The sequence below is a fragment of the Phaseolus vulgaris genome, chromosome 2 (assembly GCF_000499845.2).
Source record: "Phaseolus vulgaris cultivar G19833 chromosome 2, P. vulgaris v2.0, whole genome shotgun sequence".
In the NCBI taxonomy this organism is placed as follows: Eukaryota; Viridiplantae; Streptophyta; class Magnoliopsida; order Fabales; family Fabaceae; genus Phaseolus; species Phaseolus vulgaris.
The window spans coordinates 30420235-30439435 of NC_023758.2; the positions used below are offsets into that span (position 1 = coordinate 30420235).

The 19201-nt window shown below is 31.8% G+C and overlaps 1 protein-coding gene across 1 annotated transcript; it reads right to left on the bottom strand.

The window, feature by feature from the left end:
* Positions 1-13654: 13654 nt before the first annotated feature.
* LOC137811353 (uncharacterized) lies at positions 13655-16761 on the bottom strand. Its single transcript, XM_068613051.1, has one exon. It carries the CDS (start codon positions 16187-16189, stop codon positions 13955-13957), a length of 2235 nt encoding a protein of 744 aa, XP_068469152.1. The 5' UTR covers positions 16190-16761; the 3' UTR covers positions 13655-13954.
* Positions 16762-19201: the final 2440 nt, after the last annotated feature.

Genomic DNA, 19201 nt, shown 5'->3' on the forward strand with positions numbered 1-19201 from the left:
AAGTATTTTTTCGAGTCTTATTTTGCTTTCAAATTATGTAATCCAAAAAATGAATTTTTGGATTAAAATGAATTTCCGGATTACATAATCCAGAAACTACTCTATGGGGTGACACAATAAGAATAAAAATGTATTTTCATGTTGGGTATAAAGGTGACAAAAGAAGATATGGAGGTCCAGGAAGAAACACTCATTCAACAATTCTATGTGTGGTTTCAAACCCACCTACGTGGTTCCACTCTCTTTGGCACGTGTTCAATGCTATTCACTATTAGACAACTTCTTCCTGCACCTCTACAAATTTCTCCCTGCACCTCCACACTTGTGGAAAAGACTATATTGTACCCCTTTAAAAAATGATTTTCAGATTGTTCTTTCTAAAATATTTCTAGAACGTCTTTTCCAGAATATGTTTTATGAATTTCGGATTTATAAATCTGGAAATTAAAAAAAATGTGTTAAAAAAATAATTATTTGTCTTCCAGATTTTTTATTCCGAAAATATCTTTTGCTAACGGAACTATTATTTTGAAAACATCTAAAACTGTAAAGAGTAATTTCGGTCTTTTCGAAAAATGTAGGGGTGCAGGAAGAAAAGTGTAGAGGTACAGGAAGAAACACTTACTATTATTCTATTTGTGATTGCACTTAGGCCCAAATCAAAGATGGATCTTACCAACCTATTCGAAAATGGGAGTTTCTTCCTGCACTCTTACGTTTTTCTTTCTGCACCCACACTTTTTAAAATTCTAAAACTAGTCTTGATCTTTTATTTAAAAAAGGGCACTTGCATTTTTTAAATTACGGATTTGTGAATCTAGAATGTATTTTTTACATTATGAATTCTGAAATATGGAAATATACTATGGATCTGCAAATCTGAAAGATTACTAGACTTATCAATTTGGAAGATTTACGATGCACCAACTTGAGAGTTTTGCGGATTTAATATTTTGGAAGACAAAAAACAAAGTGTGGATTCTCTATTCCGTAAACCTAGCGAACTACACTGTCTCAAAACATATATATTGTGTAAACAAAAATCCATAATAAAATGGAACTAAAGATCCATAAACCAAAATGTTTTTACTTACCTTCTTCTCTGAACAGAGAACCACCAAGAGAAACGTATGCCAAGATATGGAGTAGCACGCTGTTGAGAGAGCAATACAGTATGTCTGTGTGCAAAGGAAGAAAAAAGAGTAGAGTGTGGGTGTTAGGTGCATTTTAAGATTTTTAAAAAATATTAGGGATAAGTTTATCTTTGCAAAACATTATGGGAGTGCAGGAAGAAAAAAATAGGGGTGCAGGAGGAAACTGCCTACAAAATTAGGCCAGGTCAATCTTCAAGGCCAAGCCCAAAAAATTGATTGCATTGTTCTGACCGAGAAAAAAAACTTCTATTCAATTAAGCTAGATATGTATATATATATTTTTAATTTAAGTAATTTTTTTAGTTTAAAACCAAAATCAACTCTAGTGCAAATATCCCTCATTCCAGCATAAAAAAAAGTAGTAATAAATATGTCATGTTAGCCATATAAAAAGTTGTCATACGCAAATAATACTTTAAAATGAAAAATTAAATGTCAAAAAATATAATGGGTTATTTTTTTTTTCATTTGAAAACAGACTAATAAGAGATAAACACTTAAACATTTGTTTATGAAATAATCCCTTTAAATGTTATTAAATTTGGTGAAAATAAGAAAGAATGTAGGTGAATGAATGATGAGTAATTGAGATATGTGAGTGGGTTCCCATCCTGAAGCAGAGGTCAGAAGTGTGTTCTTGTTTTTGAGGTGAAGAATTAATGTCTGATGTGGTATTGGTATTAGAAGTGGAGAACATTGAAATAAAATGATTGGTTAAGTAAATCCCACAAGAATTAACAGTGGACAAGAGATGAAAAAAATGGGTGACATGATTAGGCCTTGGAACAGAAGAAGATTCTTGTATAAAGAGAGTTTGTCTTCCTACATTAATCATTCTATTTCTATTTCTATTTCTTTTTCTTTTTCTTTTTCTTTTGCATAAGCATATAGATAGAGACAGATATGAGCTTTTGGTTGGTGAGTGAGCAATTAGCAATCATCTCTGTCTCTCACTTATATCTCTAATTACAACACCCACCAACTCTCATCATTCTTCCCTCTCTTTTCAATAATTTTTATCATCTCTCTCCCTAATCACATCAATAAATAATTACATATATATATATATATTTTTTTTTATTAAGCCATTTAAAATACTTTTTTATAAACGGTTAAGAGAGATGTTTTTATCGGTTCGAGGTTGATCTTTTAAGTTTTAGTGATTCTAAAGATGAGAGACTTCTCCTACCATAACACTTTGACACTCAAGTCAGCAAGAATATAAAATATAATAAGTATAAAATAAAATATAAGTAGAGTTGATATATATAGACTGAATTATAACCTCTCTACCTTTAATCATAATTCTATTTTAATTTAATATTTAAGATTAATTAATTAAGATCTTTCATTAGATACATAAATTGAAAAATGACATAAACCGGAAGAAAATACATAGACATAAAAGCAAAAACAGGATTTCTAAAACTTTACTATCAATATACCATGGCTCTACTTTATACTGTTCCATAAACAGTAAAAACTGTCGGATATAAACTGATTACTGAAGATGGCTCATATGAAAAAAAAGAGTTAAAACATGTTTATTACAATATCATTGACTGATATTCTAAATATAAGATGGGATTTTAAATCATCTTACAAAATAAATATGTATAACATAAGAATAGATTATTGTAAAAGAACTCTAAATGTTCAAAAATAATATTTGTTTATACTAACACAACGGGATCCTTAAAAAATAGTGTAAAAATTCGTTTTGAAATCTACAATAAAAATGCTCTTCTATTTTAAAAGGAAATTAGAAAAAATAGATATATAGAATGAGATAATTATCTTTATTAATTACTGTGCATCTACTTTTTTTAGGATAATAGTTAATAATATATATATATATATATATAATTATTTAAAATTAAATATTATAATAACTATTAAAATAAAAAGTATTATGAAAAAAATTCTAAAGTACATATTTTTTATAATTCTAAAGTATTATATTTTTCCATTTCTTTCTTTCAATACTTGAAAAAGTTGTTACTTATTTAATTTCAATATAATTGATTTTTTTTACCTTTCTAATTAATTGAAATGTGTTTTATAGATAATTTTAAAACCAAATTCTTACTATATTCAATTATGTTACCATACATATATAATCATTATACAAGTATATAAACAATCAGTATATTCTAATAAAACATTTATTTAATTATAAAAGAGAATTAGAAAGTTTCCATATCTTGTTTGAGTGGAAAGGGTTTGAGGACTAAAGTACACACAAAAAAAGAGAGGTGCAGGGTTCCCATAACCATCATCAATGGCAGCATAATTGCCACATGTGAGCTAATAAGCACACTATCAATTGGGCATTTTTTAAACTGAAAAGATAAAAAAAAAATAATTGTAAATGGTTAGTTGGTTGAATCTCTTGACATTCAATTCTCATAAACAAAGTAAGGTATCCAAAAGGTAAATAACTCATTACCAAAATTAAATTATTTAAATCCACAGCAGAATTTAAAAGAAGATGATACATTATGGTGAAAATAAATGGTACTTTCTTGCTTAGGTAGTTACTATTGTGCAAAAAAGCAAATGCATTTGTTTGGATTTTAATATCTAATTGCATAAACTACATATACTGGAGAATAAAATATGTTTTTTAAATAAAAAATAATTTTAAGTAAGAAATAAAATTAGATATTTAATTATTTAGGAGAGTATTGTTAAAAGAAATATGATTAAATGTATCTTAATTAGATAACTTAGATTGAATGTTCAATTTCGTATAATTCTTTGTAAGTTAGTTTAAAGTCAAAACCTTCATATCCTATTGTAAGACTACAAAGTCTCAAGAGACTATAATCTAAATTATACTTGTGGACTATAAAACTTGAAAAAATTATTGTACAAAGAATATTTATAAGTTTGAACTTTCCGGTGCTTAACGAATCAAGTTTACTCGTTTTGAAGAATTTTGAATTATAGCTAAAAAAAAAAACACACCAAGCGAATCCCTCATTTACAATAGTTGGTTTTAAATTTTGAAAATAAGAAAGAAATAGAGGAGTTTTGTGGAAGGTTGAGAAGCTCTCGAGATCTTTGGGAATATCTTCATAATGTTTGCTGATAGCTCTAATGCTTGCTGACCATTCTATAGTTGTTGATTGTAAAAATTCTTAATCTTAATGTAGTAGTGTTAATTTGGTCATCAAGAAATTGGTTAAGGATATTACCAATTTAATCTTAAAATTTTCATAATTAAGGAAATAACTTGAAATGAAAATTCAATAGTAATAATGATGAAATAATAATTGTAGTTGTTATTTAATATTATATTAGTTTGATTTTTTTATTTTCTTGAAAATAATAATTTTTTTAATAAATATATAATTTATTTTGAAGTTTCAATTACATATTTATCAAATTCAATATTTATCAAATTCATATAAGAGAATATTAGGAGGTGGACTTTGAGAATAACAAACTTTCCATAGATTCTTCTATTACTATATTAAGATTAAATTTGATTCAAACTTATAAGATCCACTCCCACTCATTTGTATTATCTATATATTATAAAATGTTTTTATCTTAGTCAAAAATAGTTCTCAACAAATAACCTTATCTATTTTTGTTATATACTAGAATGAGTATAAAAATAATTGTATAATATTTTTTCTTTCATTTATCGAAAATTATTATTTTTTTGAAGAAAAGAAAAATAATTCAAGGGACATTTTTTAATAAAAATAATTTAACTTATTTTTCTTATCCTACTTTCACTATCAAGTACAAAAAAGAAACAAATAAAATGAAATCAACTCAACTCCAATTAAGAAACCGAATAAGATAGTGACATGCACAAGTTATATTACTTATTTCACTGAAATTTCAAAATGTAGGTTAATAATTGATCTATTTTTAACATGAGAATGACAAAAGTATGAGCAAAGAGTAACTCTTTTAATCTTACTGGATACTTGATCGAACAAGAAAACAAATATATGAATAGGGTACGAGAAAATAAGAGAAATAATTTTCTTTTGAGGAATATTAGTATATTGGAAATGGTAATTTAAAAGTATATAATGTGTGGGTGAAGTTAAGTGACAGAGGTATTTATCCTAACTTTTAGTTTATAAAGAAAGATTGGACAATTTATTTCATTTGAAAATCAATCATATAATTTATCACCAATTGATCCACTTGTTACGAAACTTCTTCTAACCTATACATTTATTGGAAATAAAAGTTAAAGGTGGTAAAGTATGTGATGTTTATTTCCTATCCTTTTAAAAAAATATCAAAAGTAGTTGTATGGAATACTATGTTAAACTGTTTGGAGTCGACCCAGACTCTTCGAAGTACCTTCTTCCATTTAGAACCAAGTATTTGTCCTAATTGGACACTTCTTAAGATTTAGCAAGTGTATTTAAGAAAGAGTTCAAGTTCATATAAAATTTATCATAATTAAGTTAAGCATGATAGAAAATATGGAATCAACGTCCATGAGAAATAGTAGTAATAAAAAAGGCAGTTGTATTTATGTAAGTTTTTTGTCATTTTTAACGACGGTTTTCGCCTGAATTATCGTTATATATCTATATGTATGAGAACTGCGACAACTCACTTCATTAGCGCGCTCTCCCTTGACATTCTCACTCTCAACTCACTTCATCTTCTTTCCACTCTCAAATAAGCGTCTCCCATCATCTTCTTCCACTTTCAACTCTCCCAAGCGCCACCCCTTTGCCTTGCCTCCGCCACCATTGCGAAGTTGATCGACGCTCTTTCGCAGTCAGTCCCACCACTCTCTTTCCACCGTGAGCACCACACCTCCATCAAGGCGTTCTCCATCAAAGTAGCGAGCATTGTCGCCTCCCACCGTCCCTCCCTCCCTTTGTCGTTTCTTCCATTGCAACCACCGAAGGTTGCCGCATCGCCACACGCTGCTTTGTGTCGCACCTCTGATTCGCTGCAGGCTGCTCCGCACCGCGTCACGCCTCTACTCTACCGGCTGGTGGTAATCCACGGCAGTGGTCCTCCGTGCTTGGCCACCCTTGTCCCTTCGCTCACCCGCACCATTTTTTCCCGCCAGGTTAGTGCTTTAATACTCTTTATTTATTTTTATTATTGTTTCAATAGTTTTTACTTTTTTATTAGTATTTTAATATTTTTTAATTTTTTTATTAGTGTTTTAATATTCTTTACTTTTTTATTAGTGTTTTAATACTTTTTACATTTTCTAATAACTTTGTGAATGCAACTTGTTGATTTTGAGTCTGAGGGTGTCTGACCCTCAGCAATTTGGATTTTTTTTTATAATGAATTAGATAATATTTGTATACATTGAACACGTTAATCTTGAGTCAGAGGGTGTCCTACCTTCAGCAATTTTTATTTAGTTTTTATAATGAATTATATAATATTTGTTAGTACTGAACGCGTTGATGCTGAGTCCGGAGGTGTCCGACCCTCAACAATTTCGATTTAGGTTTATAATGAATTAGATAATATTTGGTTGACGCTGAGTCCAAGGGTGTCCAACCTTTCGACAATTTTGATTTAGGTTTATAATAAAAATAGTTTTCTTAATTGATCAGTTGTATGGATCGGAGTGTGATTAATACACCACATATAACTGATGCATACGAAAGAGGGATGGAAGAATTCATACAGTTTTCACAACGCAATGTCGTTAGTAATCATAACGAAGTAAGAACGACGTGTCCTTGTGTGAATTGTTTGAATGGAAGAATATTGAATGTTTCCGAAATTAGAGAACATCTTTTGTGTGATGAGTTTTTGAAAAATTATACAACATGGACGTGGCATGGTGAATTGTTGCACTTACCAAGTGTTACCAAGTGTCCGCGAAGGTTCGAAGTTTTTTGATTTTCCAATGGACGATAGATTAGAGGATATGATTTGTGATGTGGGAGCATAATCTTTTGTTCAATCGATTTTAAAAAATATGTCTAATGATGTAGAGACTCCTTTGTATCCTGGTTCAACTAACTTCACACAATTATCAACAGTGTTAAGGTTGATGAATTTGAAAACAATAAATGGATGGACTGACAAAAGCTTTACATAATTACTTCAATTGTTGGTGGACATGCTTCTAGAAGGAAATACATCACCCAATTGAAATTATGAGACAAAAAAGATTCTTTGTCTGATGTGAATGGAATATAAAAAAAATACATTCATGTCCTAATGATTGTATTATATACAAAAATGAATATGGTAATTTAAGAAGATGTCCCAAGTGTGGTTTGTCACGTTATAAAGTTAAAGTTGGTGAAAAAGAATATAATGATGAAGTCACAAAGGAAGGTCCTCCTGCTAAGGTCGTTTGGTATCTTTCAATAATTCCAAGGTTTAAGTGTTTGTTTGCAAATGTAGATGATGCTAAAAATATCAGGTGACATGCAGATAATAGGCATTATTGACAACTATTGATCATATTTGTTCAAGGTCATACCGCTGCATGGTTTCGCTCCTTGCATAAGAAACCCTCTAACTATTTTAAACACATTATAGATAGGTACGACAATTTCATTTAACATTTATTATTACTTATACATTACATAATGTTATGTGTTCTAACATGAAATCTTATTATTCCAATGCTTATTCTGGATATAACATGTTAAGTGGGAGGGGAAATGCAAACGCAAAAAAACTAACTTGGATGCACCTTAAGGTATTTAAAGTATATTTGTTCACTCACTTTAATGTGTCTCATTCATTCATTTAATAACATTTATTTTGACTTGTAGTGGAATAGGCAATTTGGAAGTTATGAGTGCGATTATTATGCTATGCAGTGGATGTCGATTATTGTGCGAGCTGAAATTGATAGAGGTTGGGATCAGGTATATTATTCATGCACTAATTCAAAAAAATTTCAAATGTCACAGTTTTTCAATGACCCACAACCACTAGATTTGGAAGCATTACAGTATGTAACGATAACATGATCAAAATATTTTGTAACTATGTATATCACCTTAAGATAGATAAATTATTAGAATGACATAAAAACTTTTCATATATTTACAGAACTTTTTGTAAAATAATATATGTACTTAATTTGTTGTATGTATTTTTCATATTTAAATTATGATATTAAATACTTTTATTTTCTGAAAATTTGATATTTTATGTGGGATTAAGGTGTATATAGATAAAATGAAACATTTTTAAAAAAAAAAAAGACATATAACGATGTTCCAAGATCATCTTTACAAATATTATTTTAAAAAAAAATACTCACTTATAACAAAGTTTTCAAGGAAAATCGTCTTTAAAATTATTATCTTTTTTTATTTTTTTGTTATTTACTTGCCAAAATAACAACAATTGGTCACAAATGTCGTTAATATTTTTTATAATAACGGTTTAGGAATCATTGTTATAAATTGTTTATTTATAACAATACTTGTAATAACGACAATTTGGTAACCGTCTTTATATATCCTTTTTAACTGTTGTTAATGAGTGTTTTTAATAGTGAATGCAATACAATTCTTAATTGTAACATGAACTCGTTAAAAAAAATACTAAATGATTAAATGCTCAAGATATTCAATTATTCATTATGCTCTCATTTCTTCTCTAAAAAGTCCCAGATATTCACATGTTTAACTTAATGTGAAAACAAAATACATTTTATAGTACTTTTCTTGATTTTGTTCATGTTTGTTCTCTATCACGTTTGATATTATTTTAAGTATTTGATTCATATGTTTAACTTAATGATCTAAAAACAAAAAGCATTTTCTAGTATTTTTTTTTACTTTATTCATGTTTATTTTTTTATCACGTTTCATATTATCTTAAGAATTAAATGTATTTTTTTTTATGTATTATAACGTAAAATTGATTTGTGTCTTTAGTCCAAACTTTAGATTTATGGAATGCTTATAATAAAAAAATTGGCATTGGTTCATTTCAATAGTTCATTTACTATAAAAATCTATAAGGTCTAAAGTTTGAACTAGAAACACTACAAGAAAATCATTAAATAACAACCAAATTTAGAATAAAAAAAATAATTAGTCACTATATTAACTAAATTAAATACTATTTTAGAGACTAAAAAATTACTGGTATCTAATGTGATTTCTATTATTAATAACAATTTATAAAATAATTTCTAAATTAGTATCTAAACTAGCTATTAGGTTTTAGCTACTAATATTTTAGATTCTAAATTAGTCTCTAAAAGACTAATAGAGACTAATTTAGAATATAAATAATTAGTAGATAAAATCTTAGTAGCTAATGGTTAAATACCAATTTAGAAACTATTTTATAATTTTTTATTAATAATTGAAACTACTTTAGATACAAATAATTTTTTTTAGTTCATAAAATGGTATCTAATTTAGTCAATATAGTAACTAATTATTTTGGTCTCTAAAATTAGTTTCTATTTCACAATTTTCTTGTAGTGAAATGAAAACTAATTTCACATGAAAGTATAATAACAATATATATATATATATATAACCTTTATTTTAAATATTTGTTTCATATGTTTAACTTAATAATGTAAAAAAATGCATTTTCTGTTTTTTGTTTACTTTATTCATGTTTGTTTTCTATCACGTTTGATATTATTTTAAATAATTGTTTGTTTTTAAATTTTCCTTAAAAAAATACTTTGTAATCATAATCAAAATAAAATAATTCAAATACAAGCTATATAAAAATAAACATACTTAATGATTTTGATAATTTATGAAAAAATATGATGGTATAATTACCTTTTTTATCTATACATTTAGGGTTAATATTCAATTTATTACAGTGTTTTAAAAAAAATCAATTTGTTCATAAGTTTTTTTTTAAATGTATGTAAGTTGGTCTCTCCTATTAAATTTCCACCAACAACCTTAAGTGTTGATGATGTGGCATAAAGAAGGGCACACATGGACTAAGAAATGGGACACACTTATAATGAAGTTTTGTGACTTGACAATTGGAGGGTTTGAAAGATTAAACACAACGAAATTGGGAAAAAGAGATTAGGGTTTGTTTAATAGCATTCAATGATTTAGGATTTGGGCGATTTGAATTCTTGATTGTGGTGTAGTGTTGACGATTTGGATTCTTGATTTCTAAGCTTAGATATTCCTCATTTTCGTGATTGTGGTACGCGATTTGGATTCTTGAATTCAAAAGGCAACTTGAATATCATCTTAGGATTCATCTTAAATTCAAAAATCTACTTGAAGGTCCAAAAGACAAAGATCATTATGCAGCAAAATCAAAGACAAAGATTGCAGCAAAATCAAAGGCAAAGATTGCAAGCTCTCACATGGGTCTGTGTTGTTGATCTTACAATCACCGTAGTTTGCATCCAAATTTTCCTCGAAGGTGTCACACTGCACGTCAAACCACCAAACACCAACATTGTACCAAATCGCACTTCACAAAATCGCACTTCACCAATATTCAACTTTAACCCCAAACTCACTGATTGCAATTTAAAAACCCTAACCCTAATGTTCAACTTTAACCCTAGTCACCAAAACTCATTAATTGCAATTAAAAAACATTAACCCCAATATTCCACTTTACTAATTATCAACTTTACTGTATCAAATTAAATCTTACTCTAAATAGAAGAACCAGTAAAGTAATTATATCAATATGATTTTTCACGTGTTGTTCTAAAAAGCATATGATAACATTATTAAGTATTATGTTATTGATTGTATGTTTATTACCATTTACTTTAGTTATTTTATACATTTACCATAAACCTAAAGAGAGGCAGAAATGAATAATAATAATATAAGAAAATTAGTTAATAAAATAAGAAGGCTTTTGTAATGTTGACGTATTTTGATAATATGAGTACGACCATCCCTTTTTATCTGCAATATATAATCACAAACTTACAAACAACTTTGCTCTGCTACTTCAACAAAGTATTCACTGCAGGAAATTAAGACATTGAACTTTTTGCGAATAAAATCAATGTTAATAATTTTGTTTCAACAACCCCTACTGAAATGGGGTAAAAGCTTTGAAAAAAAGAAAGAAGTCGGTTGAGATTCGTTGTTGAAGAATCGCTCTCTCTACCATTTTCTGTGCCTTCATGCCGACACCCTTCCTTTGCTTTGCCTCCTCTCACACTCATCCAATCACTCTACTGTGTGAGACTATTTTAATAAATAATAAACTTTCTTAAAATAAAACTGTTAAAAAATTAATTTAAATTTACTTCTAATTTATACAGCAAGATATATGTTATATTAGCTTTGTATATAGTTGATGTGCATGTCTAACCATAACGTTATTATAGGATGTTTAAAAGTGAAGTTAACTAAAGCTTTTTTTTTTCATTGAATAAAACTTTATTATATATTTGTATTCTTTCATGATCCAGCATCTACTCACCAGTTTTGGAATATATTATTAATTCCAGACTTGGGGTTGCTATTTCCAATCTCCACCCATTCCAACTGTCTCTGGCCCTCACACATAAAGACATCTAAAAATTCAACTAATGCTTTTTCAGAAGGTGAGAGTGAAAGTGAGAGAGCTCCTAGGCTTATAGGTTATCTATGGTCCACCAAGTTTGACAAACAACCATCAATTTCATGCCTTCATTACCACTCCAATCATATCATTCGCCACTGCATCACCAAAAACATGAATTTAACGTAATAGTAATTGCAGTTATTGAATGTCTTGTCTTCAACTCCTATACATACACTCTAAATGGAATTGTTTTTTTTTTATATAATCTTTTGTATCTCTACTACTGACGTTGAAGAACAAAGTTTAGTTATAGAATTAAAAAAATGTGGTTTTTTTTATTATAAACACGGAATAAAATGTTTTACTCTTTTTATATTAATATGAAGAATATTATTGTGAAACAAACCTATTCTACACTCTATAAAGATAAAATTGATATTAATTTGAATAAACTTTCTCCTTTAAGTTTTTTTTTCTTCTATTTTTTATAATGATATTGTTGTGCTTACACATGTTAGTTATATTGTTCCTTTAGTTTCTAAAAATGTGTTGTCTTCATGAAGTATTAAGTAACACTGTTAATGATTCTTCTAATACATTACATTTAACTCATTTTGATACCTTACAACATCAACATTAGGATCTACAACCTTCACCTATTCGAGTTTCTACTCGTCTCATACAACAATATGGATATTTGAAGGATTATCATACTACTTTTTTTTCTCTTCAAAGGATGTTACCAATCATTCTTCAGGTACTAAATATTTTATTCAAATATCCATAATTATAACTCTACATATTCTTCTTTCTATTATAATATTTTTTTTTCTATCTAAGATCATAGATAATTTAAAGAGAAGATAAAATATGATTGTTGGAAAGGAGTTATGCAACGTGAACTTAATGCTTGAGTCTAATGAAACTTGGTTTTTGACGGATTTGCTTCCTATAAAACATCTTATTATGTGTAAATGAGTTTTTAAAACTGAGCATAAACTAGAGGACACCATTGATCAGTACAAGGTTGACTAGGTTACCAAGGGATATACTCAAACTCAAGGTATTGAGTATTTTGAGACTTTCTTTTTGGTAGTTAAAATTACTACCATTCGATTTATATCTTTCGCAAGTGTTAAGGAAATAATTATTCGTCAAGAGTGAATAATGTCTTTCTTCATAACGATCTTGATGAAGAAATTTACTTGACTCCTCCCAGTGACCTTAATTTTTTTTATACAACAAAAATTTATAAACTTAAAAAAGAAATATGGACTAAAACAAGTGAGTAGACAATAAAACTTAAAACTAACTCCAACATTCTTTGTTTATTTGTAGTGGAACAAATCTTTCTTTCACAACTCTAATACTATATTAGTTTTATATACTTTATTTATAGAGAAAGGAAAAATAAATACAAGAAAATAAATAATTCAAGAAAGTATTCATTAATTTACAGATCTGAATAATCTTCTATTTATACAACAAATAAAAAATAAAATAATAAGATTGAATAACTATTATGAGATCAGATTTTTCGATCTAACAAAAAATGTGTCCAAGTACTATGTTTTAAGAACGGAAACATCTTTGAGGGAAGTTTGAACTAACTAGAAGGATTAGAGTTCTATATTTTGGCAGCGGAAAGAGAAACAGAATCCGGACCCCATAAGTAAACGGACATGTTCGTGTTGGCTAACAAACAAAGCCCATGGGGTAGGGCGTTGTTTATATTCTCCTCAACTTGAAAGCAATTGCGTGTTTGACTTTAGTTGAAGAAGACTTTGGGATGATTAATACACGAGTTTGACTTTTTAGGAAGAAAACGAATGCCTTGGGACTTTGCAGTGGAAAAGATTCGCCAATCTAGGAGTTATGAAAGCGGAGTAACACCTCAGTTTTTTTTTATCATGTCATGTGCCATTCAAGATTCTCTAAAACAGAAACAATATCTATGTCAGATTCCATTAAGACAATTTCTCATGCTTAACAATATCCCGCGTTACTCACTCCTGGTTATAGATTCCAAATTGCTGATAAAGTTTGAGCATATATTCGACCTTAGATTACAGGAAAATTGATAGAAAAGAAAAAAAAGCTTCCTCTCTAGAAAATTACTACAGGAACATTACAGCATACATTTTCTACAACACTCTTCTGGCCTTTACAAGTAAGTGCTGCTCATGCACTTTCTTCTGTATATATATAGTTTCCCAGTTCCCAGGATATTTAACGACTTGAAGAAATAAATGAAAAGGCAGCAGAGAAAGAAGAGAAGGGAGTGGAAAGAATTGAATGAATCCTAAAATGTAAAATTCCTAAAAGAATTGTCACGCTGAGGATGTGTCAACAAAAACCTCGTTTAACACATCGTCCTCACCGCTGAACAGCTCTGCATCCTTCTCTTCATCACCTGAAAAATCCTTTCTTTCCAACTTGGAATGAGCTGCAGTAAAAATTAACTTGTGGGTCCTATCCAGTGCTTCTCTGGAGTGTCCTTGCGCACACACCCATCTCCAGGAAGACCAATTGCATTTGAAGCCAGGCGAAGTTGCGTGAAGGAAAATCAACCTAACCGCAACTCTTCCCAAGGACTTAAACTCAGTGAGATAAGTTTCCCACACAAGTCTACTGCTTTGGGGATTCACAATCCTCATTTTCCCAGTTGCAGGATCCCTCTCCTTCATCTGCACAGCACGAGCGTACACAGGGTCAAGCCCTTGCGTTCTCCATTTCATCAGCTCCATTAGAACAATATGAGCCTCGTCCCTTGAAACCAGCCTTGTGATGAGCTTATCCACATCTTTCTCTTGTTCCGCCGTCAAGTACTTAAACGGTGGAAGGTACTTCCCACTTGTGTCCCTAACCAAATAAAGAGGGTCAAGAATGTAAGCTGCGGCCCAAGCAGGGTGGTAGTTTTTCATGAACCGTTTTTCAATGACTCTCTCCACCACTCCTTCCGCAACCTGGAATTTGGAGCACCACTCCTTCACTCGTGCCCTTAACTCACCCCAGAGTGGAAGGCATTGCCCTACAAGAGGCCTCTCTGTCTCAATCTCCAGAACCATCTCCTTCACCAACTTAACCAACGAACGAACCGCCTCCAACTCATTCCAGAACCCCACATCTCCAATCATCTCCCCAACTTCCCTCGCATTCGGGTCTTCAACGACCGCCATTTTCAAAGACTCGTCCAAAAGCAACAGCTGCAACGCCCCAACCGAACTCAACAAGTCCTCCATCATTGCATACACAGTCTCAAAAGACTCGAAGTCCCCCGAGGGCAACGGCATTCGGAGCAACCACGCGTGTCCGTATTCCTGCTGTTGGTACTTGTGGAAACTGCTCCTCACTTGAGTTTCGTGGTTAACGAAACTCGCCAGCTTGACACAATTCTGAGCTACGGTGCTAAAGAGCGAGAGCTCCTTGCTGAAGTCCTTGATCAAACTGTTGAACCCTTGGTACTGACAAGAAAGGTTAATCATCCACGGGTTTCGATTCTCCAAGTTTCTCAACGCCTTCTTCTTAAACTTATCCGCAACAACGCCAACACATTGTTGCACGACATTCCCACAAATGCCGGTCACTGTCTCCCAAATAACTTCTTCCGCATAACTGGAAGGTGCAGAGCCGCCAACAAAAACCGTCCTTCTGTGCAAACTGGTCCCATTGGGAAGATTCACGCTCATGTTAACCAACTTCTCTTCGCAGTACTTCGTGCCCTTCCATTTCCACCCATCCGAGGCTACTTGGAAGAACAGAGCGTCTCTGATTCGCGCTTCTGAATCTGCTTTAGCTTCTTCAAACTTCGCATCCAATCTGCTTCCAGTGAACTCTCTGACAGACACTGAGGGTAACCCGACCTGATTAAGAAACGCTCTGAACTTGGGGTGCTCCAGAGCGGAGAAAGAGACAGAACCACAAGATTCGTAGACCCAATCAGCGAGATAATCAAAGGCGCTATCGACTTGACTTTTGCTGAGAGTTGGACCAGGTGAAGTTTTGGGACTCTTTAGCTTCTTCACACTGTCTTCCAACATAGCTAAAGCGCCCAAATCCTCCTTCCCTCCCGACAGCACCAAATGCGGTTGCTGCGGCAGCGCATACGTCAGCTCGCCGAAGAATCGCGATGGATCCACCACCGCCAGCGGCGGCGCTTCGGAGGAGGAAGCGGGGCCGGAATCGGAGGTTCTCTTCCGGTAGTTTTGGTTGGTCGGGGAAGATGGTGGAGAGACCGCCATGGCGGCAGCGGCGGCGGAAGGGGATACGGAAGAGATTGGTTTGGCGGCGCAATTGAAATTGGGGCATGTTCCGCGCTTTAGATGCTCAGAGGCTGTGCGAGAGGGATTGGAAGCAGAGAAAACGGCGTCGCATAGGGAGCACCTGAGTTTGACGGCTTTGGGGAGCCCCGTTTCGGTGTTGTGCAGCAGCATGGGTTCGAGGTGCGCCCAGTACCATGCCCCTTTTCCCTTTATAGCTTTGGTTCGAACCGTCAGCAACCCTTCGTAGCGCTTGTGCGCGGACTTTGCAGTGAGTTCATCGGCAGAGGGTGTGGTACTCGCCATCGCAAGTGGGAAGTTGAAGAAACAGTGATGATTTCAATAGGAATTGAAAGTGATGGTTTTGTTTTATTACATGTTCAAAGGCTTCAAGTTCTGTGTTCTGTGCATTCAGTCGGGAAAAGCAGACGGCGGAAGCGGCCGGAATTTGAATTTCCGGTGGGTTGCCATGGAACTAAGCGACCATCTCCATCAGGACTTTTAGGGGGAAAGTGGGGTTTGTTATTTGAAAGATGTGTGTGAAAATATGAACGCTCTAGAGAAAACAAGAACAATCTCCTTCACCTTCACGCCGAAATTATCTGCGAGTGGGGAACATTCTTCAGGAATGTTGATGGGAACTGCTACAACGAGGTAACGCTGGAATAACACCTGTTACGCATCCCACGGACGAAACCAAGACTTCATCATGGCTGGCGCAGCCCAATTCCCACTCTCTTGCAAGTGGAAAACACGCGCCCTGGAGGAGGCTTTAAGTTTTCAGTTTCCACATTTGTTTCACGTTCTCTAGCTTTGTGTTTTTTTAAACCTCTCTTTATTACTTCTCTACACTCAAATTTAAATTATATAAATTTCAATTTCCTAAATTTTATATAAATAAGCTTATTTTTAAATTTAAATACAATTTAAATATAATTCAGAAAAAAAAATGTGTTATTATATAAATAAATATATTGGACTAATTTAACTAATATTCTTAATCACTGTAAAAGAAATTAGATTTACTTATAGTAAAGTGTGGACAAATATTTGTTTATTCTTTTCCCTTTTGCTTCCTGGGCCCTTATTGTGGGTCTGTTGCCTGTATTTTAAATTTAATGTAGGGTTTGATTTTGATAAGAAAACAAAAGGGACTTTTTAGTCTTTATATTTTATACTCTTTATTCGCATTTGTTAACAAAAATAGGGAATACAAATATATGGTTCCCTAGAATACATAGTTCACTTAATTCTAAACTAATTTAGATGGGATTTTTAAGATAATTAATACAAAATAAATTATTTAATATTCTCAGCATATTATGAAATTTCATTTATAGTTTGCATATAATGAAATTTCATTTATACTTTGCGTTAAATAAAATATCTTGCACTAAATTTTTTTCTATATGTTTAAGACTATAATAAAATATGTATAATTATTTTCAAAATTTAAAAATAACGTACTTTTATAGATAAATGATTAAATGGTTCACTGAATGTATATTCCATCATATAAAATTAAGTTATGATAGGATAACGCATGTGATGAGTTCATTATAGACAAAATTCTGACATTTCAACTAATTACCTTTTCTTTTCACGCTCAAATAACTCTCTGTAATGTATCGTGGTTAGGAATCTCCGTGTATTGTTTTAAGAAAACAATAATTCATTACATTAACAACACATCATACAAAGTATTTTTTTTAAGCAAGTTATTTTTTTTAATTTGATATACAGTAAATTTAGCTCCTCTTATAGTTTTTTCAGTCCTGAAAATAGAAATACCTAGATTATTATGTGTTTGTTTAGACTTTGAAAACATCTAAAACTTAGGTTAAGTGATCATATGAGACCAGTAAACTTAGGAAGTTTTTACACAACCATGGTTTCCTTTTATGATGGGACTTTCTTCTTTGGAAGAAGAAATTGAAGAAAAAAGAAGGGAGAAAAGCAGCAAGATGTGCATCTTTTTAGCCCTCATGATTTGAAATGCCAAAAATGGTTAAGGAAGGAACATGTATAGAGAGTAAGAGGGTGAGGAAGAGAAGTGTAGTTAGGGACTAAAATGGGAGCCCCATGATCACCACGCGTACGGCTAAGATTGAAAAACTCATATTCCTAATTATTCCATCAGAAAAGAAAGCCATAAAGTCTGAGGAACAGTGAGAATGCTCATTTCAAATTTCACTCACTTTATAAAAGTGGTTCAAGAAAAAAGCAAGATATGGGCCAACAAATTCATCACAAAATTTGGAAGATGAAATTTTGGTGTATGAGATTAGATTACAAACCACATAATTGGTGGTGACCCAATGATAGTCTTCAATGCCAAACGGCTCCTTCTCTTAAACTCATACCCAAGCCAAAAAAACTTCACGAGAAAATAAAATAGGGCAATTTTAAGAAAATAAAATAGGCCAAAAAACTTCACGAGAAAACAAAATAGGACAACTCTTTCATCTTTTCCATTAAGCACCTCTCTTTTTCTTCTCGGTTGCAGCAACCTACACCTCTAACTTTCATTGCCGCAGCAATTTTTCATCTCCACGTCACCGCCACAACACCTCACATGTCCAACGCTACCATCACATCTCACCTTCACAGTCTAAAGCAGAATTTTTTTTTTTTATATTCCAGTATAATTTGGAATACATCAAAATAACCAATTTTAGTAATTTGAAAATTTAGGGTGAGAAAAAACTAGGCAGTTTCTCCTGCACCATATCATTTTAAACATGTACCCAACATAAATTTTAAAATCTAATATTGTCCTTAACTTTTTTTGAAATGCTACAAAGAAGTATTATCTTACTATGGTGTGCGTTTTGAAACCTTTATATTTTTTGAAATGCTACAGAGGAGTGTTGTGTTAATGTAGTATGGATTTTGAATGGAAGTGGTGGTGGTGTAGTGAGTTGCAACAGTGACAATGGTGTAGTGATTTTTTTTTTGTAGCAGTGGCAATGGTGCTCACTTCTCCTTCCCTCTAGGCAACCATCTTTCTCTTTGCTGCTGCTACCTTGCAACAAGCTTAGTGATGGGTTGGGTGCAAATATAATGTTGTTGGGGTGTAGGGTTGTAATGTTCATTGCTAGTGGATTGGGTGCAAATACAGTGTTATTGAGGTGTATGGTTTTATGGTTCATATAGTGTTCATTGCTAATGGGTTGGGTGCAAATACAATATTGTTGGGCGTAAGATTTTATATCATGAAGGACAAATAAATCTTTTAAAATAATATTATTGGATGCAGTCTTAATTGATATGGTGCAGGAAGAATCTGCCAAAAAAACTATGGAGGTGCATGAAAAA